Source organism: Gossypium hirsutum, chromosome A09, assembly GCF_007990345.1.
Source record: "Gossypium hirsutum isolate 1008001.06 chromosome A09, Gossypium_hirsutum_v2.1, whole genome shotgun sequence".
Classification (NCBI taxonomy): domain Eukaryota; kingdom Viridiplantae; phylum Streptophyta; class Magnoliopsida; order Malvales; family Malvaceae; genus Gossypium; species Gossypium hirsutum.
The window spans coordinates 75,634,974-75,657,806 of record NC_053432.1 but is presented as its reverse complement, the minus strand read 5'-3'; the positions used below and the strand labels follow the sequence as shown (position 1 = coordinate 75,657,806).

Sequence of the window (22,833 nt, the reverse complement as noted above, 5' to 3'; positions counted from 1 at the left end):
AAAACAAATAATATATATTATGCACATATATGAATGTCATATTCAAAACAGCAACTTCCAATGTCTTCATTTTAATAATAATAATAATTAAAAGTTTTTTACTTCAATAATGTCACTTGAACTCTCCATATATTTCAAAAAGAAAATTATGAAGTGTTATAGATTAGGGTTCAATGAATTTAATAATACAAAAAAGAAGTGTTGATATTTCAGCAAATTTATTTTATATTGTAAAAGATGGTATGGTATGTTCTCTATTTTCTTTATTTTATTTCAGTTTGTTTTCTTTTTCCTGACTGTGTCGTATAAGTAATGCCAACTCCCTTAGCTAATATTCTGTTTTCCAATGTCTTTAGTAAATGTGTATATTATTGTCATTAATTTAGTATTTTAAATAAAATTTACCTAAATTAAATTATTAAACTATATTTTAGCTCGATTTTTTTAATAAATAATTTGATTCATAAATGAATTTAATCGGTTTCATTGATCAATGCTAATTGAGTTTTAATTTAATTGGCATGTATATTGTTACTAATACAATAAGACGTAATTTGAATACGTTAAAGTGTATTATACTCTTATTAATGGATTGAAAAGGGATTATAGATAATTTTTAACATTATGTCAAAAAATTCATCGAAAAAAACAAAATATTACCACATATATTATTAAATTTAATATAATAAAAAAATGTAATAATAGTATTTCCGCCCTTAAAAACAAAATATTAACGTCTTTGAGTCTGAAACATATGAGAAAATAGGATTGTGACACGTAGCATAGTAACATCACGATGATATTATAGTCCATTTTCTATTTTACTTCCCCATTTTTTTCCTTTTCCCTCTTCTTCTATTCTTTCCCATTTTCATTTTTTTTCAATTTTTTTTTATTCTCCTCTTCTCTTTTCCAACCCTATTCGCCGCCAACATGCACCACAGTTGCACTCTGATATTGTCATCGACGTTTGGTACTGGTTAACTTTTGAATCAGCATGAAACTTGACCGTTAAGTTGAGGATTCTTAATCTAAATATCAGCACCATCTAAACGAGGAACAAGAGCAGGAACCATCTTGGGTTTTTTCCACCACCGAAACAATAAAAAAATGTTTTTTCACCTTGGGTCATTGAACTGGAACGAAAATGTAGCGGGAAAATCAGATTAATGAGGGAACAAATTATTCGAAATCAAAAGAGATGAAAGCTTGAAACGAGAAGATGAAGCCCGTAAAATATCGACAATAAAAGATCGATGACAATGCATATCAATAGAAATCTTGTCGTTCTTGGTGTTCGTTGATGCTTCCTTGTTAGCCTCATCATCACCTTTTTTTTTTTTTTTGCTGCTTTGGGTAGATAAAGTCATTGCAAATTGCAAAATCCAATACCTTTCTTACACCGAAGTTAAATTAGGATTGACATAAATATACATGAATTCAATTTGATTTTTTAGGATTGATGGGTTTTGTTTGTGATGTTAATTTTCTGGATTTTTAATGGATTTATGGGTGTTTTAATGGGTTTGTGAAGTTAATATTTTGGGTTTTGTTGAAGAAGACATTTTCGATTGTTTTCTTCGTTCAATATATGTGTTATGAACAAATAACATAAAGAGATAGAAAACGAAACAATTGGTGAAAGAAAAAAAAAACCGAAACAAATAAAAGAGAGGTAGAAGACGAAGAAGTCAAGTAGAGATGGTAAAAGGAAAAAACGAAAAAAAAAAAAGTTGCAACAGCCAAAGAAGTAGAAAAAGAGGATGGGGGAAGGAAATTTTAAAGGAAAAAATAAATGAAAGGGTTTTTTAAAATATAAAATGAAATGGAAAATAATTAAAGGGAGACAACTTTTCAAGCCAAATAGAGTGACACTTAGTAGTACTCGAGTGACCAACACTGTTAAGTCAGAAAAATTTAACGTCTTTATACTTAAGTACTAAATTAGTTGATGAAAAAAAAGTTTGAGTATCAATTTAAAATAAAAAAAATATTAAGTATCAATTCGAAAGAAGTAGACAAGTTTAATTATAAATTTTATATTTAACCCTAAAATTAAAGAGATATATATATTTAAAAAAATACTTACGAAACATATATTTTATATTTTATAATTATATTTATTCCATGAAATTTATTTGTCAATGGAGAATAAGTCTTGTGTTCTTTTTTTTAAATGACTTCCCTTTTTTAACAACACAAGTCATATTCCGATCACGACTAATTTGGTTTTTATATAAAAATTAATTTAATAAAATCAAAATTTATTATATTAATAATAAAAATTTAATTTTAATTTTTAAAATAATTAGAAATACTAAAATATTAATTTCAAATATTATAAACATACATATTTATATTTAATTATATAATAAATTATTAATGTAATTAATATATTCTATTGTTTGAAAAAAATATTTAATATTACAATAAGTAAAATTCTTAATATTCTATTGAAAAATATTATATCAATTTTTAATAAAAGTATATATTACAATTAATAAATACATAGTAATGATTTTTTTGTTGGAACCCTCTGTATCCACCTTCGATGGTAGTGACTAATTTTCTTACAATTAATTTTTATATTATAAAAATAAATGAATGTTTTAATAATATAAATATGAGTATTTATTTAAATACTATTTAATTTCATTTATCCTTTTCAATTTCAATGTGTCATTATCCACTTTCATATCAAACTTCAATTTAAGTTTTAATTATATATTGATTGTTATTAAGTATATATATAAGATATTATTTTATTATAAAATAAATTTCTATTGTTAAAGAAAAATATTTCATAATATTTTGTAACAAATATAAGTTATGATATATTTGTTTCATCGTGAAATAAAATTCAAAAAATGATTTTTTTAAAAATAAAAAAATAATGGAAAGTAATTTAGAGAATAATCCAAATATTAGAAAATATATTTTTTATAAAATTTAGTATTTTTAGAAATATTTTTTAAAACCTGTATCATACGTAAAAACAAACACGACAAATAAAAAAATTACTGTTAAATTAATTCAAAAGTAAAATATAAGCATAGCCTCATCAGTATGATTCATCATGCTTTGCTAAGTCAAGCAAAGTAGAGAAAATGATGGGAATACTGAATTCAGAAAATTTGGTCTCGCTAATAATGTTGCTGTTAAAGACTTTGATTGGATTGGACCGACAAAGTTGACTATTTATTCTTAGATGGCAAAATTACTAACCTAATCCAATATTGTTTGTTCAAATCTATTCTACTAACCTCTAATTAAGTTGACATCACGAGTTAAATAAGTATTGTTTTAATTAGATAATAATTAAAATCACATTATTTTACAAAGTAAATTATATTATTTTAAAAATGTTTTTATCTTTTTATATCATAAGTACTAAAAATTGGATTGTATTTTGCTCATTGTACTAAAAAATAAGGTAAATTAGTTCCTCTCCGTTAAATCAAAAGAACAAACTGATTTTTTTTGGTTAAAAATTCCATCAATTTCTAATGTTAAAAATTAAATCTTACACGTCAGTATTTAATTATTCCATTAACGGTGTGATTGAAGATTAAAAACTTTTACCTTGTTTCGGTCTAAGAAAAGTAAACTTAACATATACTTAGTTTCCGAATTTTTCATTTTGATGATTTTTGGTTATTAATTATTTTTAAAGGCTTGTCTTAAACCATGCTTCTATCATGTTGGCTGTTAATTATGTTGAATGGTTATCAACTATCTTAAAAGGTTCGTCTTAAACTGTTTTTTTTAAATATTAAAATAACATTTAATATATTATTAATTTACAAATAATTTTTGAATTATGTTATTGGAAAAAAAAAACTTTATAGAAATAAAATAAAATGTTTACTAAAAGTGATTATGTAAAATAGAAAACGTTTTTAAAAAAATGATTTATAAAAATTAATTAAAAATATTTTATTAATAGTGGTGATCTAAAATAAATAATCTTTTTTATTTTATTTTATAAAAAGTGCTTTTTTAACTGATTTTGTAAAATAATTAATGGTGGATTCCATTTATTTTTTAATATTAAAAGCAATGATGTTTGAAGTATTGAAAAGAGTAAAATAAAAAATGCTTTCAATATTGAAAGTATTGAAAAGTTAATAGTCGTTAAAAAATAAAAAAATAAAATGATAAAATATGTAAATATTAAGGACTAAATATATTATTATGCTTTTACAATAATATAAGATTCAAAATTACATTACTAAGCTGGTTGAGTCATAGCTTGAATGGTATAGGTATTATTGTCAATATAAGAAAATATGAGTTTTGAAGCGCATTATACTCCTATCTATATCAATATCAATTGGTAGAAGAATTTTACAAAAGTCAACCAAACAAAATAAAATTTCATTTGAACTAAATCAACAAAACCTAAAAAGTTAACATACAGAGTAATATGCAGGGGCGAAGCCAGGGGGGTTGGCATGGGCCCTGGCCCCTCTAAAATATAAATTTACTCTTTTGGCCTTTAAAATTTTTTAAAAATTTTAAATTAGTAAAGATAAAATTACGCTTTGACTCCCCTAAAATTATAAAAATTTGATTTAATCATTTAAAAATTATAAAGATAAAAATTATAAAAAATTAAGATAAATCCCTCTAACAATTTCTCCTGGCTTCGCCCTGGTAATATGCTTAGCAATCTTAGTTTTACAACCAAATGGTGACCCAAATATTTTTTAATGAGAGACATATTTAAAATAAAATTTTGGGTTATATAAGCAAGGTAAGGAAATATAATTGTAGGTTAAGTTGACTTTCTAAAAAATAATAAAGTAACGCCGACATACATAATTTCCATACCTCAACAAAATTATAAAACTTAAAAAAAAGTAAAACATGATCGTGACGTTAATAATAATCAATAAGAAGTCATTATAATAATTTTAGTTGAAAGAAAAGTAACAACCACTTCAATTTATGCTTTTCTTTTCTTTTTCTTATTATCGAAACAGTTTGCAAAAATATAGTAATAGTCTAAAAAATCATGTTTCTATATATTCCAACTTTTTCGGAAATGTTGACAAAAAATAATTAAACAAATGCACCACCAAACTTCAACCCAACTCTCTATGTTTGGCTATACATATAATAAACCCAAGTAATCTACTATTCTAATGCTTCTTCTCAAGAAAGGTTTGATCGCTGGAGACTAGGTATCCTAACAACAATGATTTTCATGTGCAAACCATGTGGCTAGGGGGCAACACCCATTTAAGGCCCTTATTCTTGTGAAAGACCATGAACCACACCGATAAGCTTATGGAGCTGGCCATTCTGGTTGAAGTTTCAGTGCTCCGACTCTCCTACTTCTTATTGTTTTGGGTAATATTGTTCTTAGTCATAGTAATGCTTTTCATCATATTCATCCTCCTTTTGCTCAAGCTGGTTATAGTACTGATCCAACTCATTGACTTGTGCTTTTGGGACGTTCTCAACTAGTTGAACCATAACTTTCTGCTTAATTAACATAGATAATATCAATTTGTTACAAAAAAAAAAGGACTTGTAATGGTGGTTCACATTATTAAGAGTACAAAGAGCTATTAATATTGAAAGACTATCATTCTTCAAAAATTATCCAAATAGAGTTTTTACATATATTTTTGTTTATTTCTATTAAAGTAGAGGGTTTTTACAAATAAATCCAAGCTTAAAATAGGCCCACCTTCGTGATGATCTTTGTGTTGGGTTTAATTGTAAATTTGGTTTAGGATGTGGGTTAAATTTGATCTTAGAACTGATTAGTGAAATACAATTTTAAATATCAATTTGTAAAAAAAATAGTAAACTAAAAAATATATAATTCAATCGTCGAATTGTGCGTTTAAGGCAATATAAAAAGATAAAAGTAGGGCAGCGAATGGTGTTGGGATGGCGGCAGGCAACAGATCAGTGCCAAGTAACACGTGTTTGGTTTTAATTGAATAACTAGTTTACGAGGTTGAAGTTAAAAAAGAAAAAGAACTCCTACTTAAATTGCTCCTGTATTCTATTTTCTTTTCGGGTTCCGGTCCTGTATTCTATTTTAATTATATTTAGGGGAGAAATATCATATATATATATATATATATATGATATAGGTTTAATATGTAATTTGATATATAAATTTTAATTTGGTGTAATTATATATATGAAATTTAAATTATGGTTCTGAAATTTAATTTTGATTTAATTGTAACATTTAAAGAAATAAGTATAAACATTTATTTTTTATATCAAACTAATATAATTGTTTGTATATGTAATATATCAACGTAAAAATAGTGTTAATTTGATAATTTTGTTAGTAATTTATGAAAATTAAATCAAATTAAAATTTTATATATAAAATCGCATAAAATTAATATTCATGTGAACCAAAGTTCATATATAATTTTAATATTTATCTCATATATTTAGATTCATTAAATTAAATTTTATTATTTCCAAAATTTTATCTAGTGAATATATTATCAAACTTGTTAGGTTAACTTACTACTTTTATACGACACTCAGTAAAAAGTCATATATTTACAGCTCGACTTAAAGTTCATCACTATATAATAAAAGGCAACAGACATTCCGGAGGGGAGACTTTCTTCTTCTCTACTTCTGGACTAGAATTATCTCCCCCTTTATCTCTACATTCATTGATCTAATGTATCAACAAATTTATTTAGTGAGTTTAATTATTACTATTCTATTGAGAAAGAAATTCTAAAAACGGAAAAAGATTCTGTCTATCACTGTGCCTTGGCATTTAAGAAACCTGCAATACTTATTGAAGTGAGGAGCATTGGTAGAGAATGAACAAGAGACGAACAAAATAGATGTTTATGTCCGAGCGTCGGCCATGATTATAAAGAAAACCGAAGTTAGTGCAAATTTTAGCACAAGGTTTTTGTTTTGTTTTGTCTTGTACTTGTAACCAATTATTAACAATGATAACTTGAAGCAAAAGATCTAGGCATCACACTCATTGCTGGCAGCAACCCATCATTTCGATATGCATGAAACTTAATCGAAGCCCCCTTTTGTAAAAACAAACCGATCATTGCCGGGAAGAATTGAATCCTCAAAAGAGGGGAAAATAAAAGCAAAAAAGTGAAGAATCAAGGTCTCTGTTTGGGGAAAACCAGGGACCAGTTGTGAGGAGGAGGGGCCCTAAAAGTAAGATTAGGAAAAAGGATGTTGTGGAGTGAAAATTAAGGCAAATAGAGCAAAGAAAAAAAAAACATTGAACTGGGACTAAAAGCAAATTCACTATGCTTCCTCATGGATTTTTGAGGCCCACTTTCACTTTCCCGAATGGACACGACGAGCTTTGGCCATACACGGCTCCCTCGAAACCTGCAATGGAAAACGAAGTTCTCTGCTGAAATGCTGATTTCATATTGGTTCAAGTAGCACTCAGAGACTGTCCATTGGAAACCGTGCTCTCTGTTGAGAGAACATTATATCAGCTTGAAATTAAATCTTGATCAAACATATTATAAAATCCATATATTGTAGCCATTGGTGAGCAAATGAGGGGTAGCTACCAGCCAGCCCTAGCCCTTGGCTTGGGGCTTTATGTTAAATAGTACTGCCAACATAATAATTCACAACTGTTATAACTAGCATCTTGTCACTTTTTTACCATATTTCTCCACCGTTGAGCTTTTGCAGCAAAACATCTTTATTCTTTACATAAAGGTTCCCTGTATGCTGCATATTCCTTTTGGGACCATGCGAGCAACACCACCCCTGCTTTGGCATTGAAATCCATGAAATCCTTCACTTTAAGTTAAACAGAAGATTGCTCTGCATCATCTATGCAATTTCCATTAATACAGGACACTTTGAGCACGCGTGCTTAATATTTCCAGGGAAAAGGAAAAAGGGTCGCCATCTCTATTACCAGATTGTTGGATGAACGAAAATGAGCCATTAATTCATAAAAGTTTGGTGTCTACTTCATTTGGGTCTTTCTTTTTCCATGGAAACCATCTGAATGGTCATCAAAGTAGAGTTTTCTTTCATCAGCCTTATGGGAGTTTCACCTCACCAGTTTTCCAGTCAAGATGTTCATAAACGAAGCTGTCTGCCTAGTTCATCGAAGCTGGCAAACATGGCTTTGAAAAGATTAGTTTTCATGTATACTAAAACGAACATGAATAATATCTTGATCATAAAAAACAACAATTTAGAATCAAACTAAGTTAAAAATAAAATTATCCCTTCTCTAATCAAATTATACTAGTAACATAACATCCTTTAGTAACTGTAGAAAAAAAATTGCATTTGAATGTCATGTTCCGAGATGGAAGAACGTTATCACTCTTAAAAATTGCAATCATTAGACCTAAAAAGGAATTTTGATTATATACTTGAAAGACAAGGAAAGGAAGGGAAGTCCTTTACCCAAGGTCGATGTCAATAATGAACAAGTATCTTTTTCCTGTTGTTCTGAATGTTGGTTTCTACTGTTGATGCAAGATTGTTATAGGCCACGTTTGCCATGAAATAATTGTCCGTATTCGGGACCCAAAGCTCTATTTGTCACGATTTGTCATTTGAAAAATAGTTGATTCTTACAAAATCGCAGTCTCTGTTGTGGTATTAATCTAAATATGGATTTTGATACTGGAAGCCCTTCTCAAATAATTTAAAAAAGATGCATCTACCGGTTGTTTTATCAACCATTAAATTTTGTGCCATGGGGGCGGGGTTATGGCAAAAAAGTTATTAATGGCTTGTTTCCAATGGAAACGAAAATCGGAGGGATCTTCGCGCTTTTCAATATGATAGGAAGCTTATTAGTATTGTAAACACATTAGCTACCAATGCAAAGGAGACAAATGTAAGTTGAAACAACGAAAATTGTCTGGGAAAACACACTTGCAAAGGTGGATTAGGGAACACTGTGTTATGGGATATTAAATGGAAATTCTGCTTCTCTTGGATCTTGAGATTCCCACAGGTCATTGGAACAAATTCATGCATGGTACAAATGATGCATATCAGCATGCCAGATTCTTTTTGTTTCACCCGAGGGAATGGGAAACTCAATATCATGGACAACGAATGATATAATTTCTAGCTATTTAATATTTGTTTCTTCGGTATAGGATTAGTTAAAATCTAGTAAAAAATGAAATAAGATTCATATTTGGCCTGCCAATAGATGTGCCATTGGTTCTGAACCTATTCGTGTTATGCTGATTAGGAAATGGTTGAGAAAACCAAATTTGGGATTTAGCCCAGTTGGTTCATATAACGAAGCTTAGGAGTCGAATGCACTTCTTCATTATCCTCGAGAGAAACTATGTTCACCTTGAGCAGTGTGGAATTTGTATATTTTTAGTTACTTGTAAACTGCCTTAAATTAACCATTTCGAAGGTAAGTAATCATCACCATGGGGTGGAACTTGGAAGCATTAACATATGATTTCTATGCAGTGAACCCACATATCTTCCCGAGAAAATCTGATCTGTATTTAAGAAACCTAAACTAGTTTTCTACATCAAACTACACTAAGCCTAGGTAAATTGCCAACATATCCTTTGAACCACGTTAACTAGAATTTCTTCATTTACTATCACACAGTTTCGCATTGGTATGTACAAGTAATCTGGCAAATATTGTCCTTCTAGAATCCTGAGTAACCAAATACTTGAAATAGATCCTTTGAGTCCTCAGCTGCAAGTTCCACCAACCTTTCCTACAATGGAGAAATATGTATTCTCAATGTTGATCTTTATGGTAGTACTGCTTTCAATTGCAGGGTGTGCAACTGCCTTAGTGCGTTGTGGTAATTGTGGCCGCAATCCAGTACCTTACCCTCTCAGCACGGGACCTAATTGTGGAGATCAAGCCTACAAGATTCGGTGCACTGCAGGGGCACTATGGTTTGATGCTCTAAAGGGATCTTACATGATCATATCCATCAACCCCATGACTCAGCGGATAGTTCTCCGGCCCCCAAATCTTTTGGGTAATAGTTGCATTTCGAGTGATATCAGCACACAAGGAATCCAGCTTGATGATAATCTCCCTTTCAACATCACTAGCAGTAACACCATTTTGTTGCTGAACTGTACCGACGCAATGTTTCACTTGCAAGCACCCATAAATTGTACATCAACAAGCATATGCCATTACTATATAAAGGATACTGCAGCGGCATGCATGAGGAGTCCTATCTGTTGTGTGTTCAAGACTGGCGGTTCACAAACCGCATATGTGGTGAGAATTCATGATAGAGGTTGTCTAGCCTATCAGAGCTTCGTGAACTTTGACACTGTAAATCCTCCAAAGAAATGGCCTCAACCTGGTTTAGAGGTCGAGTGGGCATTGCCACTAGAACCGGCTTGCAAGGCACCTATGGATTGCAAGAACTTGTTTCATTCCAAGTGCTTAGCCGATCGAGCAAATGTTGGAACAACCAGGTGCTTGTGCAACAAAGGATTTACCTGGGATCCTGTCAACGGATTATGTCGAAGTAAGTAACCGTTTTCCTTTGATTGTGAAAAAAACCAAGTTGATTATAGAAAATTATAGCAAAACAGCAAAAGTTTCACCTCTTGAAACCGGCAAAAATGGCTAAAGAACAGTACTTACTATTCCATGCGGCCATAAGCATTAAGATACTGTCTTCTATTCATTTAGGTACGAAATGCCGACCAGGGAAACGCTGCAAAAAACAAAAGAAGCAGATAGTTCTCATTGGTGGTATGTGCCGACCTCTTATTTGATGTATGCCTGCCAAGTAGTGATTGTGATGGTGACTGTACGTTTTTTTTAATTTCTTTTCAGGTATAACGGCTGTACTGGGAGGACTTTCACTTGCTATAATGATCGGAATTATAGTTTACAAGCAACACCGGCGCATAAAGAAAGAAACGCAGAAGAATCTGATCAAGGAAAGGGAAGAGATGTTAAATGCCAGAAACAATGGCAAATCAGCCAGGGTTTTCACTGGCAAAGAAATAAAGAAAGCGACCAATAACTTCTCTGCGTCGAACCTTGTAGGATCTGGAGGTTTCGGTGAGGTCTTCAGGGGCATTCTTGATGACGGAACTGTAACAGCAATCAAACGTGCAAAGGTTGGGAACACCAAAGGAACTGATCAAGTCCTCAATGAGGTCCGAATACTTTGCCAGGTGAACCATAGGTGCCTGGTAAGACTCCTAGGCTGTTGTGTTGAGCTTGAGCAGCCTCTCATGGTTTACGAGTTCATCCCCAATGGGACCTTGTTTGATCACCTCCATTGCCATATTTCCGGAAAATATGCTCCCCTCACATGGCGACATCGCCTTCGCATTGCTCACCAGACTGCAGAAGGCCTTGCTTATCTCCACTCAGCAGCAGTTCCACCCATTTACCATCGTGATGTGAAATCAAGCAACATTTTACTTGATGAAAAGCTTGAGGCTAAAATTTCCGATTTCGGTCTGTCTCGGCTGGTTGAAAGAACAGAAGGCAGTGATAGTCATATTTATACCTCGGCCCAAGGAACTGTCGGATATCTTGACCCAGAATATTACCGTAGTTTTCAGCTTACTGATAAAAGTGACGTTTATAGCTTCGGGGTTGTTCTTCTTGAGCTCTTGACTTCAAAGAAGGCCATAGATTTTAACAGAGAAGATGAGAACGTGAGTTTGGTGGTTTACATGAAAAATATAATGAATGAAGAGAAACTGATGGATGTTGTAGATCCAGTAATCAAAGAAGGAGCTAAAAAGTTAGAACTCGAAACCATTAAAGCATTGGGGCTATTAGCAGCATCATGCTTGGATGACAAGAGACAACACCGACCTTCCATGAAGGAAGTCGCCGATGAGATTGAATACATTATCAGCCTTGTTGCTGGTGAGGTTTCAGAGAAGTAAATGCCATAATAGCTAGCACCCGCAATCAATTGTTAAAGTAACCCAGAGTTGATTTTCTAACTTATCCTTAAAAGTAAAACATGCAGTTTCAATCATATTTTGCACAACATGAAGATTCTGGTTCAATCCCCAAAATTACACTGCATTAAGGACTACAGCAGCAAGATACCATACATGTTTAAGCAGTAAACCACATGTAGTCATTAAACCGAGAGATTTCAAAGAGCATGTTAATGATTTCAAATCCATAGGTATTCAAGAAATCAAGCTTGATCCAGGATTTCTTTGGGATGATCAACGGGCCCTGGAAAATAGTAAGATTTCTCAGATGAAATCTGAAATTTATATAGACCACCAACTTCATATTTTTCAAGCATAAATAGACGAATCTCAGTGCATATATCTTGATCAGACATGCCAGTATAAAACACCAGGCAAAATGTGATGTCTGTTGGAAGATGTAAGAAAGAGCAAGTTCACACGCCTTTCAATTCAAGACCTTATTTAATATCGCAAAAGACGCAACCGACAATGACAAGGGATCCATCCACAGGAGTTTGACAAGATTGTTTGTTAATGATTGGAAGTTAAGTTGAGAACAGGTAAGATTTAATTGAAATTGAATACTAAAACAAAAATCCTTAATTTGCAGAGGCAAAACTACTCCAATGCTCCAAAATTGTCAAAAACCAAGAAATGGGAAGCAAAAGAAAAAGAAGCATTTACATGTCAAATACGAGATGCTATTATGTGGGCATATGTTACGAGCATGGGAACCCTCGAATCCTTTAGAAAGAGGCTAAGATCCAGAACATGACATGAGATGACATTGCGACCAAAACCCATGTGATGAACGCCAAAATTATCGATATTTCAAATTGATTGCATGGGAGACGAGTTTGAACCCTGCAGAAGTCCAAGTCTCTTGCATACAGGACTATAACCCCTGCCGACGAACATGCAGCTGCCAGTGATAACATAGCTGTAACCTGCATATTCAAGAAGGGTTAGACAAGTATCAAGAAAAAAAAATGATGCGCAAAAATTAAGGTGCATGTAGGAAATACCAATAGAAAACTGAGAAGATTGAATTTTGAAGACTGATATAACAATTGCTAGCACCATTCTTAAAAAATTAAAGCAAAATGCATTAGAGTTCATAAACAGATTATGAAGACGCTGGTCCTGCATCCATGTAAGATGTCACTTCATTGTCAATCACAAAATGGATACAGGTCGCCATAGAAACAAGCAATACAGGAAACAGAAAGGCTGTATTTGATAGAATAAGAAGAGGTCTAAAGAGTTATGTAAACCATTTATGGAATCATAAACAGCCTGAACATGAAATAATAATAATAATAACAATAACACTAATATGGGGAAAATAAGGGATAACTAATTCGAAAAATTGGCAAATACCAAATAGCACTATAGCAGGCAATTCACATCAATGTTCATACATCCATTTATGGACTAACGGAGCTTAGAGGGGGTTCTTAGAGAAAAGCTGCATACCCAATCACCTACAACAAATAGGCTCACTAGAACTGGATTCTGAAGATCTCTCTTTCTCCTCAAAGCATAAACATCGAGACATGCAAGACCAAAGCTCCATAGCAGTTGAAGCCCCATAGATGCAATCAAATAGCTGAAACAGAGAACATAAAGAATATCAAAACTGCACAAAATAACAATTATTGCAGTGCATTTCTTCTCTACTTTAACCATCCTTTCCACCCCATCAAACCTAAACATTTCCCCCCTTTCACAGGAATATATAGAACTATAAGATTCCACACAAGATAAGCTTAAATGCTATTTTACATGTCAAAACAGCTGTTTTCAACATTTTCACAACAGAAACCCACACTTCGTGAGACTTCAAAAATGAACAAGAACAAGTTCCAACGGAGTTGCATATTTGAAGGATCAGACATGAAAAACAGAATACTCATAAAGAGATTACATACTTTTAGTCAACTATTCACTCAAGTTCATTCAAACCTATATTATATTTCTGTCTCAAATGTCATTAACACAAATGAACGGCTGTGTTAAAGGCTGTCACTATATTGTAAACCATCATCACTGCATTATGTATTGTAGAAGAAAAGTTCCATAGAGATCAGTTCATTTTTCCTTCTGTGCTGTTAACCCCAACATAATCACTCAGTTTGAAACAAAATTTGCTATTAAGAACAAAAGTACACTTGAAACAACCAACTTTCTATTATTTCCCCAGACACCATTGTTACATCTTCTTATTCAGCTTAAAATAAAATTTCAGAAGAACAGGTAGGCTAAACATTCATGCAAGCAAACTGTAAAATTGAAGGTAGCAAATTGTCATTCATCTCCATTTTTAACAAAAACACAAAACTGGAATTTGGAATGATACCCTCCAAGGTCAATACTCAAAGCTTCTCAGCTGACATAAGAAACAGAAAGCATAAATACTAGGGTCCAAAATTGATCTAACTTAAAAACTGAACATACCCAGATTTCAAATCTAGAAACTAAACAACATCCAATAAATAGAAACCAGAACACCCAGAGTAGCAAAAACAGCTGCAGGATTCCTTTAAATATTAGCACTAGAAAAAAATTTGCACCAACATTAAAAGAGGTAATAATCCACAAGTCTACAAATCAGCTAAGGTAATTATCTTTCACCCATAGTTTTTACCTAATAAAATTATGCTCCCAAGCTGATAAGTAATCCGATTCAAACACATAATTTCACCTAAAATTATGTTGATCATCAAACCTCGGAATACTGATATAATGGCAAAAAATAAAAAGAAGATTAAATTTTCCACATAAACCGAAACAAGGAAAAACAAAAGGAAAAAAGCCCCGTTGAATCTAAAAATGTAAAATTTGAGAGCAGAATCGAAAGTAAGAAAAAAGGTAAAAACAGAAAGTACCAGAAAGCGGTGTAGGAAGAGAAATCAGAGGCAGAGACCATGACTGCAATGGAAGCAGCAGCAAATGCACATTGATATATCCTTAGCATTAACCCACTCACCGTTCCTGGACTTCCTATAAACACCTTCATCTTGTTCCTTCAAGCTAAGGGCAGGGCACCCACTATCCCCGAAAATCAAAGGGCCCTCCTTTCACAGGAAATAGAAGAGAAGAGAAACCCTAGAATCTTAAACCGTTTCTTCCATTAATGACAACCCCAAATCCAGTTCCAAATCAGCTTCTTTTTGGTTCCATATTTTAAGGCAAAAAATAATAATAACAAATATGGAAATGGCGATTTGAAGACTTGGGAGTTTGGACCTTCCCAACTGAAAACTAAAAGCATAGGATTTAAGAAATAGCCAGAAAATTAAGATGAGCTTAGCAGATCAAAATTGATGGTTTTGGAAGGAAAAGAGAGAGAGAGAATGCTTTACTTTTTCAGTTGGGTTGAGTTGATGAGAGTGAGTCCAAGTATATATACTCCGTGGATGCCTCCTTTTCTTTTCATTTATTTTATAGACAAATGGATTAGAGTCAGTTAAGAGACTATGTTCTGATGTAAAGAAAAATTGGTAAATTTCTTGTTCGATTTAAACACCATTTTATGCCTACACCCTCGACTCGACCACCATGCAAAAGAAAGTATTAATTACCAAATCTCAAATTGCTTGCCAGAAAGTTGAAGAAACCAAAAACTAATTAATGCATTGAGCAGTTTGTGAAATAAATCGTCTGCGCTTTTATGTTTAAAAAACTAATGCAGAGATTTCAATCAATTGTAAGGGATCAAAACTATTATGATGTCAAAAGCTTCTTCTACAAATCTAAAGAAGCCACCATAAACTTATAATTGATCGGATGCTCTGTGAGAAACAAACGATGAGAATCAATACCGACGATATTAACAGATTGAATAAGAATCGCAAAATTCATAGTTGAAATCCAGACGACGAAATCTGTAGTTTAGACTCAAACATAAATTTTCATGTCTATAATACAATGCTTTTTTTTTCACTCGATTAAGGGATGGTTGACTTCAGATTTCAAACCTACATTTCTGTTCAAAATGAACACCTCAGGTGCAAACTTAAGTGCGAACCATATACACTACGGATTAGGACTTAATCAGGTAGCGGGTCGATAATGACGAGTACCATAACAACTTGTCTCCTACCTAGTTCAAGGAATAGTTACAAACTTGTCACCTCGCGAGGTGAGATATCACCAAGAGAGAAGCTTGTCATGTACGCTTTTTACTTTAGATTGTCACATATACCTGGCCACGTGTTAAGGAGTGATACAGTTGTATACAACTGATTGTTCCTTCATTCTCGAATACACGAAGCGAACTCATCTTTAGGAAATATGTGTTAACCCTAAAATAGGGTATGTGTTGATATACATAGGAACCTACATACGATGTCCCATCCATAAACAGTAACCGTATCATATAAATATAGAATTTAATCTATTTGAATGACATACTCAAAAACACTCAACAATGTCATAGCCAAAATATTTAAAAGAAGAACAAAATTAATTATGGTAAATTGATTTTTTACTTTTACATTCAATTCTTAACAATAATATTTATAAATATTAAATTTACAAACATACTTTCGAAGTATATCTGTTTATGTGTTGTTGATCATGCTTTGTACAAGAATTAATAGTTAAAAATTAAATACTAAATTCCCTAATTCAACTTCTTATTTAGCATAATTGTATTGAATTATGTGTAAAAAATTATAATAATTAATATTAAGCTAATTATAATAACTATAAAATTCCCAAAGTCAACTTCATAATTGTATTGGATTTAATATTTAATAGTTAAAAATTTATATTGATATTGTTTATTCAATTTTAACTGTTATATTTTAAGTCAACAGTTTATCCTTATATAAAAAAATAAAATAAATTACGTCATTGCAAACCAATTAAAATGTGTTAATACATTTTTTTTACATTTACTTTAAACTAAATTTTATAAAATATCCCATCTTTGAAACCTACATTTTTGCTCATCGGACGGGTGAGAAAACTCCAATATTTGATACCAAAACAGGAATAATACGTGGAGCATGTGCAAGTGCAACCATTAATAACCTTCCTCAATAATTGATTCTGAGGACAGGCGACTAATCCAGAAATAAATTCGCCAGCTTCCAGTTCCAAGTTCAAACTGTTGAAACGTACATATCTTCTATTAAGTGCTGCCTTTTTTTATGTTCTCTTCTTTGTGTTCTCTGCATTAGTTGCAAGAAAATGGCGGATGAAATCAGATTCTTTGAACTAAACACGGGAGCTAAGATCCCCTCTGTTGGGCTCGGCACTTATGCTGTTACTAGAAATACTGTTGTTACTGCCGTCAAGGTATCTTCTTCTTCTTGTTTTCTTTTTTTTGGGTGGTTTTTGTTTGTGATTTTCAGTTGAATATCTGGGTTTTACTAATATATTTGTTGGATTCAGGTTGGGTATAGACACCTAGATTGCGCTTCTATCTATGGCAATGAGAAGGAGGTGATTATTTTCCACTTCTTTCTTTAAGTTCTCAGTCTTGATTTAATAGATTCACCAACTAGTTAATATAATTGTTTATTTTTCTGGTACATGCCTGCAGATTGGTTTTGCTTTGAAGGAGTTATTTGATGATGGTGTAGTAAAGCGTGAGGACTTTTTTATCACCTCCAAGCTCTGGTTTTTGGCTTTTTCCCCCTTTTTCATTTCTCCCCCTTTATTTAGTCTCAGTTTATAATCTGAAGGGTTTAGTAATTAATCCGTACTTAAAAATTGATATTTTCAAGTAGTTGGACCCTATTGTCTAAGCTACATATTAAATGATGATCAGGTGCACACATCACTTGCCTGAGGATGTACCAGAGGCTTTAAATAAAACTTTGGAAGATTTGCAGCTTGACTATGTTGATCTCTACCTGGTGTGTAGTACACAAGTTCTGTTTCCTTTTGAAAATTGAGATATGGACCAGAAATTTCTTTTGTTGATTTGTTAAAGTTGATGATGTTATTTGTTCCTCTTTGTAGCTAAATGTCAAATAGCTGAAGTTTTGCATATTATGGCACATTGAAAATAAAGCTAAATTTGTTGATATTTGTGATGACTTGTGAAGATACACTGGCCAGCCAGTTTGGAAAAGGGTTCAGTTGGAGTTCTGCCCGAAAACTTAACTCAACCTGACATATCCGGTACATGGAGAGCAATGGAAGCACTGTATGATTCTGGTAAGGCTCGGGCTGTTGGTGTGAGTAATTTCTCTGCGAAGAAGCTCGGAGATCTGTTGGAAGTAGCACACGTAGTTCCTGCCGTCAATCAAGTGGAACTTCACCCTGTATGGCAGCAGCCTAAGCTGCACGAATATTGTCATTCCAAGGGAATTCACTTGTCTGTGAGTTTGCAGATTTAAAGCAGCATTTTTTTTTAACCATCTTGAATCAGCTAAGAAGGCTGATTGTATTGGTAATGGTTGTTAATTTCTTTGATCACAGGGATATTCACCATTGGGTAGCCAAGCTGGAGAAAATATCAGGAGAAGAGTTCAGGAAAACCCGGTTCTTAAAATGGTCGCAGAGCGATTGGGGAAATCTCCGGCACAAGTGGCTCTCCGTTGGGGACTTCAAAGGGGCCACAGTGTACTGCCTAAGAGCAATAGTGAGGCAAGGCTGAAGGAAAACCTTGATGTTTTTAACTGGTCTATCCCAGACGATCTGTTTGCCAAGTTTTCTGAAATCGAGCAGGCAAGTGTTAACTTCATTTCTTCGTTATCATTGCTTCCTTCCCTTCAGTTGTCTCTCTTACCTATGCATGCATATTTACTCCAGACTAGCTTACTGGTTTGCTTTTGTGCACTCTGTATAACTTCATTTCTGAGACTCAACATAAGGTCTTCAATTCATGAGATAAGTATTGAATATGTGAACATTCCATTGCAGGAGAAGCTAATTAGAGGCAGTAATTTTGTACACCCGACTTGTGGTGCATACAGGACCATTGAAGAACTCTGGGATGGTGAAATCTGAGTCGACATGCTACTAGCTTTCGGTGATTATGTCTACCTGCATGTAACTGAATCGAAGACATTAGTATCATTAATGCAAATATTATATGGGGGTATTTAGAGCGGACTCTTTGTAAACGATAATGAATTTCATCATTTCATGGTGAGTTTGCTTTGCTAATTTCAACTTTGGGTCATTGAAAGTGAGATTCAGCTAAAAGTTGGCTTAGAAAATACTGGTTCAAGAGTCAAAGATGAGGTCGGGAAGGGAGCCTACATTTGGTCGGCTCTGAATTCCTGCCAATTTTTCTACGGGCATAAATTAACCACGAAAACTATCATCCATCAAAAGTATCAATTAAAAATTGTGACCGACATTTACAGAATCTTATTATACATTTCTTTTATAGTATTAGAGTATTAGAAAATAATGAACGGTCAAAGTTTTTATCAAGACATTTGATTGACAAAAATATAAATTTTGTTACTTGATCTGAAATAGGAAATAGGAAAATAATATGCACTTAAATCAACTCAAAATCATGTTTTTATTGTTGTTATCATAGTAATACGGGCTAACTTAGCTAAAGTTCAACTGGTATCTTTTTGTACATTTGATATTATAAATTTATGAGATAAATTTTAAAAATTACACATGAATTTTGATTTAATGTGTATTTATATACATGAATTTTAATTTCGAAAATACTTTTTCTATCCCATTTTTTTTCCTTTCATTTTTCTTTTTGATAAAGCATACTCAAAATTTATTTTCTTTTCACTTTTTCATTCCCTCTTCTCATCCCTTAACTTTTTTCACCTTTAGGTATACCCTTAATGAATTTAATAACTATTGCTTGACTAAAATTGAAATTTCAAAATTCTAAAAAGTACATGAATTAAAAATGACTATATTAAAAATACAAGAATTAAATCTATAATTTACACATGTCACTCGTGAAATGAACGAAGAAGAAAGAGATTTTAGTTGTCACTATAAGCTGTGTATGTCCATGTCTAATGATCAATCAAAGACTACTACTAAAATAAGAAAGCTCTAGCATTAGCAAAGCAGATGCAGATTCCATGCCATAAGGGCTGCTGCATAAATAAGTGGACCTACCCAAACCATACATATATTTATCAATTTAACCTCATATTTATTATACAAGCAATATATATGGTCTTTTAACTCGTAACTGTTTATCACAAGAGAAGTGTGTTAACATATATGTAAGTTGAAACTAGGTAGTATATTGAAAAATGATAAAAGTTAATTGTTTGGTGCAAGCAATCGTTGATGAACCTTAGAAAGACGTGTGTCAAACAAGGTCTTCTGATTGTAGTTGTGGGAATTTCGAACTTTGTTACGTATAGGAGTCTAATAGAAATGAACATGATAGGTTCCATACGGAACTAAACCACCGGATTCCAGGACCAAAGCTGAAGAATCGCTGTTCTCTCTTTTCTGCCAGTAAAATCATTGACATCATCGTCTCACATTTGCAATACCAATATCATAGCACCAGTCAATCAGTGTACGGGAAAAATGGACAAGGGAACTGGACATGGGCCTTTTTATTTTGAGCTCAACACTGGAGCTAAAATGCCGTCTGTTGGTTTGGGAACCTGGAAAGCTTCTCCAGGTGTTGTTGGTGAAGCTGTTGTGACTGCAGTCAAGGTGCCTTTTGATTTCTACTTTCTCTTTCTGCTTTCCTTACGAACAATGTGTATTATAAAAGAAATGGAGACATTTTTTTTGTAGGCTGGTTATCGACACATCGACTGTGCCCATGTTTATGATAATGAAAAAGAGGTAAAATTTTCCATTTTCTTTTTTGGTTTTTTTTATTATTATTATGTAATTTGATTTACCAATTTGTTCACAACTGAGACTTGAAAATGTAGATTGGGCTTGCTTTGAAGGGACTGTTTTCTTCAGAAGTGGTGAAGCGGAAAGAACTGTTCATCACATCAAAACTATGGTAAAGTAAAACCCCAGATTTTATATTCAGGTTAAAGATGAATTCAATTCCATTTTTATTTTCCTTTTTTTTTGAAAGGTGTTGTGATCATGCACCTGAAGACGTCCCAAAGGCAATGACCAGAACTCTAGAAGACCTTCAACTTGACTATGTTGATCTCTATCTTGTATGTTTACGACTGAAACCATCAATGACAATATGCAATTTTAATCTTTCAAAAAAAGAAGAAGAAAATATGCTATTTTAGTTCATTTTTCCCCCATTACCTTGACTTTCACAAATGTAGATACATTGGCCATTTCGTACAAAGCCTGGCATGAGAGGATGGGACCCTGAAATGATGGCTCCCCTTTGTCTTCCAGAGACATGGGCTGCAATGGAGAGCTTGTATAAATCTGGTAAGGCTCGAGCCATTGGAGTCTGCAACTTCTCGACTAAGAAGTTGCAGGATCTGCTCAAGTATGCCAAAGTTCCTCCTGCTGTCAATCAGGTTGAATGCCATCCTGTTTGGCAGCAGCCTGAGTTACACAACTTGTGCATGTCTACTGGTGTTCATCTATCGGTATAACAACGCATAATCAATTTTGTTTCAATCATGTTATATAGTACAGAGACTCTTTACATTTGAAGCATATGAATTTGAATATTGTTGCAGGCATATTCCCCTCTAGGATCTCCAGGGTCTTGGATTAAAGGAGAAGTACTGAAGGAACCAATTTTGGTTGAAATTGCTGAAAAACTTAACAAGTCTCCAGCACAAGTTGCTCTGCGGTGGGGTATTCAGAGTGGTCACAGTGTCCTTCCGAAAAGTGTGAACGAGTCTAGGATCAAGCAAAACTTGAGCCTTTTTGATTGGTCCATACCTCCGGAGATCTTCGCCGAATTCTCAAGCATCCATCAGGTAAAACATGCCTTTGTGTCGTATTTGTGTTTTGCTGGAAAAAGAAAAAAAAATGACTCATCATATATGAACGTACATGAATAATGCATACTATTATACTAAAGAATTCTCGATTCTCTTTCGCAGCAAAGACTCCTCCGCGGGGAATTCGCATTACATCCAACTTGTAGTCCTTACAAGAGCCTTGAAGAACTGTGGGATGGTGAAATATGAGATGATGCTGATTCTATTATGTTTTCGTTCTACTTTCTCTACACAAAAGACAAGGCAGGGACAAAGTTTTGTCTTAGGAACAATGAATTGTTGGCCTTTTGATTGCTTATCATCTAAAGAAATGAATTATTCCTTCAGATTATAACTTTAAATGTCCAATTCCATGTTGGAATTACACACTCCAGGAATTTTACATTGTTCTAAACAGCTTTAAATTACAATGTTTGGATAGAGAAAATTAGATAAAAGGGAAGCAGCTGAAACACCAATGCTGTTATGAGCTCGATCACGTGAACAAGGCCCCAAAAACAACGAGCTTTCCACCACCTTGACCACTATTACCATGCTGATAATGGAAGTTTTTCTTGAACGAGCTAAATGGGATTCCATGGCCATTAGCATAAGGACTAAATAGAGCGGTGCAAGAGGGACTCCATAAGCATACGTAAAATTTGGAGGTGGTGGAAATGCCCCATAGCGATAACCATAACCATAACAAGCACCAAAAGCAGGCGGGGCTGATGATGGTGGTTGAGTTGATGTTTTCAAAGATTGAGCTGTGGATGTCGTTGATGCTTCCTCACAAGATGCTAAAATACACTTGAGGTGAAGATCGAAGCAGCAAAGGGTGCCAAGACGTGCATGTATCATTGCAGACCATGCACTTGCCAGGCACCGATGGCTGCAACCTCAAAGGATGACCCTTATGCATCACATGCCGCACTAAAACAAATTATAGGGTGAGGTCCACTAAAAAAACAATAGGAAAAACTTTTACTAAAATATCTAAAAATTTACTAATATTTTTAAAGATTTATCAATATTATAAGACTTTATCAAAATATCTAAAGATTTAAAA

The 22,833-nt window shown here is 33.1% G+C and overlaps 4 protein-coding genes and 1 long non-coding RNA gene across 5 annotated transcripts; 3 read left to right on the top strand and 2 right to left on the bottom strand.

Moving 5' to 3' along the window:
• The first annotated feature begins 9,721 nt into the window (after positions 1 to 9,721).
• On the top strand, positions 9,722 to 11,981 carry LOC107889642 (wall-associated receptor kinase-like 20). Its single transcript, XM_016814141.2, has 3 exons — positions 9,722 to 10,490; positions 10,664 to 10,726; positions 10,811 to 11,981. Exons 1-3 carry the CDS (start codon positions 9,722 to 9,724, stop codon positions 11,884 to 11,886), a joined length of 1,908 nt encoding a protein of 635 aa, XP_016669630.1. The 3' UTR covers positions 11,887 to 11,981.
• Positions 10,271 to 11,159, bottom strand: LOC107889643 (uncharacterized). Its single transcript, XR_001681801.2, has 3 exons — positions 11,020 to 11,159; positions 10,616 to 10,908; positions 10,271 to 10,475 (listed from the first exon to the last, which is right to left on the bottom strand). It is a non-coding gene; the product is annotated as an uncharacterized lncRNA (long non-coding RNA).
• A 390-nt stretch (positions 11,982 to 12,371) lies between the features above and the next one.
• Positions 12,372 to 15,674, bottom strand: LOC107889641 (CASP-like protein 5B2). Its single transcript, XM_016814140.2, has 3 exons — positions 14,817 to 15,674; positions 13,405 to 13,537; positions 12,372 to 12,875 (listed from the first exon to the last, which is right to left on the bottom strand). Exons 1-3 carry the CDS (start codon positions 14,945 to 14,947, stop codon positions 12,675 to 12,677), a joined length of 465 nt encoding a protein of 154 aa, XP_016669629.1. The 5' UTR covers positions 14,948 to 15,674; the 3' UTR covers positions 12,372 to 12,674.
• Positions 15,675 to 16,881: 1,207 nt separating this feature from the next.
• On the top strand, positions 16,882 to 19,056 carry LOC107889640 (aldo-keto reductase family 4 member C8). Its single transcript, XM_016814139.2, has 7 exons — positions 16,882 to 17,235; positions 17,332 to 17,382; positions 17,483 to 17,559; positions 17,711 to 17,798; positions 17,991 to 18,266; positions 18,367 to 18,615; positions 18,811 to 19,056. Exons 1-7 carry the CDS (start codon positions 17,128 to 17,130, stop codon positions 18,895 to 18,897), a joined length of 936 nt encoding a protein of 311 aa, XP_016669628.1. The 5' UTR covers positions 16,882 to 17,127; the 3' UTR covers positions 18,898 to 19,056.
• Positions 19,057 to 20,135: 1,079 nt separating this feature from the next.
• LOC107889639 (NADPH-dependent aldo-keto reductase, chloroplastic) lies at positions 20,136 to 22,116 on the top strand. The gene is made up of 7 exons (XM_016814138.2): positions 20,136 to 20,556; positions 20,641 to 20,691; positions 20,784 to 20,860; positions 20,939 to 21,026; positions 21,147 to 21,422; positions 21,516 to 21,761; positions 21,888 to 22,116. The coding sequence occupies exons 1-7, from the start codon at positions 20,425 to 20,427 to the stop codon at positions 21,972 to 21,974; spliced, it is 957 nt and encodes a 318-aa protein (XP_016669627.1). The 5' UTR covers positions 20,136 to 20,424; the 3' UTR covers positions 21,975 to 22,116.
• The last annotated feature ends 717 nt before the right edge of the window (positions 22,117 to 22,833 follow it).

What these genes read in the sequence shown, in the direction of transcription:
- LOC107889642 (XM_016814141.2), top strand. Translation starts at nt 9,722, where the DNA reads ATGGAGAAATATGTATTCTCAATGTTGATCTTTATGGTAGTACTGCTT. An exon ending in GGATCCTGTCAACGGATTAT is followed by an intron (nt 10,491 to 10,663) that starts GTCGAAGTAAGT and finishes CTATTCATTTAG; the next exon opens with GTACGAAATGCCGACCAGGG. An exon ending in GCAGATAGTTCTCATTGGTG is followed by an intron (nt 10,727 to 10,810) that starts GTATGTGCCGAC and finishes ATTTCTTTTCAG; the next exon opens with GTATAACGGCTGTACTGGGA.
- LOC107889641 (XM_016814140.2), bottom strand. Translation starts at nt 14,947, where the DNA reads ATGAAGGTGTTTATAGGAAGTCCAGGAACGGTGAGTGGGTTAATGCTA. An exon ending in TCTTCCTACACCGCTTTCTG is followed by an intron (nt 13,538 to 14,816) that starts GTACTTTCTGTT and finishes TCTCTGTTTCAG; the next exon opens with CTATTTGATTGCATCTATGG. An exon ending in TATTTGTTGTAGGTGATTGG is followed by an intron (nt 12,876 to 13,404) that starts GTATGCAGCTTT and finishes TTGAATATGCAG; the next exon opens with GTTACAGCTATGTTATCACT.
- LOC107889640 (XM_016814139.2), top strand. Translation starts at nt 17,128, where the DNA reads ATGGCGGATGAAATCAGATTCTTTGAACTAAACACGGGAGCTAAGATC. An exon ending in TTTATCACCTCCAAGCTCTG is followed by an intron (nt 17,560 to 17,710) that starts GTTTTTGGCTTT and finishes AATGATGATCAG; the next exon opens with GTGCACACATCACTTGCCTG. An exon ending in CCAAGGGAATTCACTTGTCT is followed by an intron (nt 18,267 to 18,366) that starts GTGAGTTTGCAG and finishes CTTTGATCACAG; the next exon opens with GGATATTCACCATTGGGTAG.
- LOC107889639 (XM_016814138.2), top strand. Translation starts at nt 20,425, where the DNA reads ATGGACAAGGGAACTGGACATGGGCCTTTTTATTTTGAGCTCAACACT. An exon ending in TTCATCACATCAAAACTATG is followed by an intron (nt 20,861 to 20,938) that starts GTAAAGTAAAAC and finishes TTTTTTTGAAAG; the next exon opens with GTGTTGTGATCATGCACCTG. An exon ending in AATTCTCAAGCATCCATCAG is followed by an intron (nt 21,762 to 21,887) that starts GTAAAACATGCC and finishes TCTCTTTCGCAG; the next exon opens with CAAAGACTCCTCCGCGGGGA.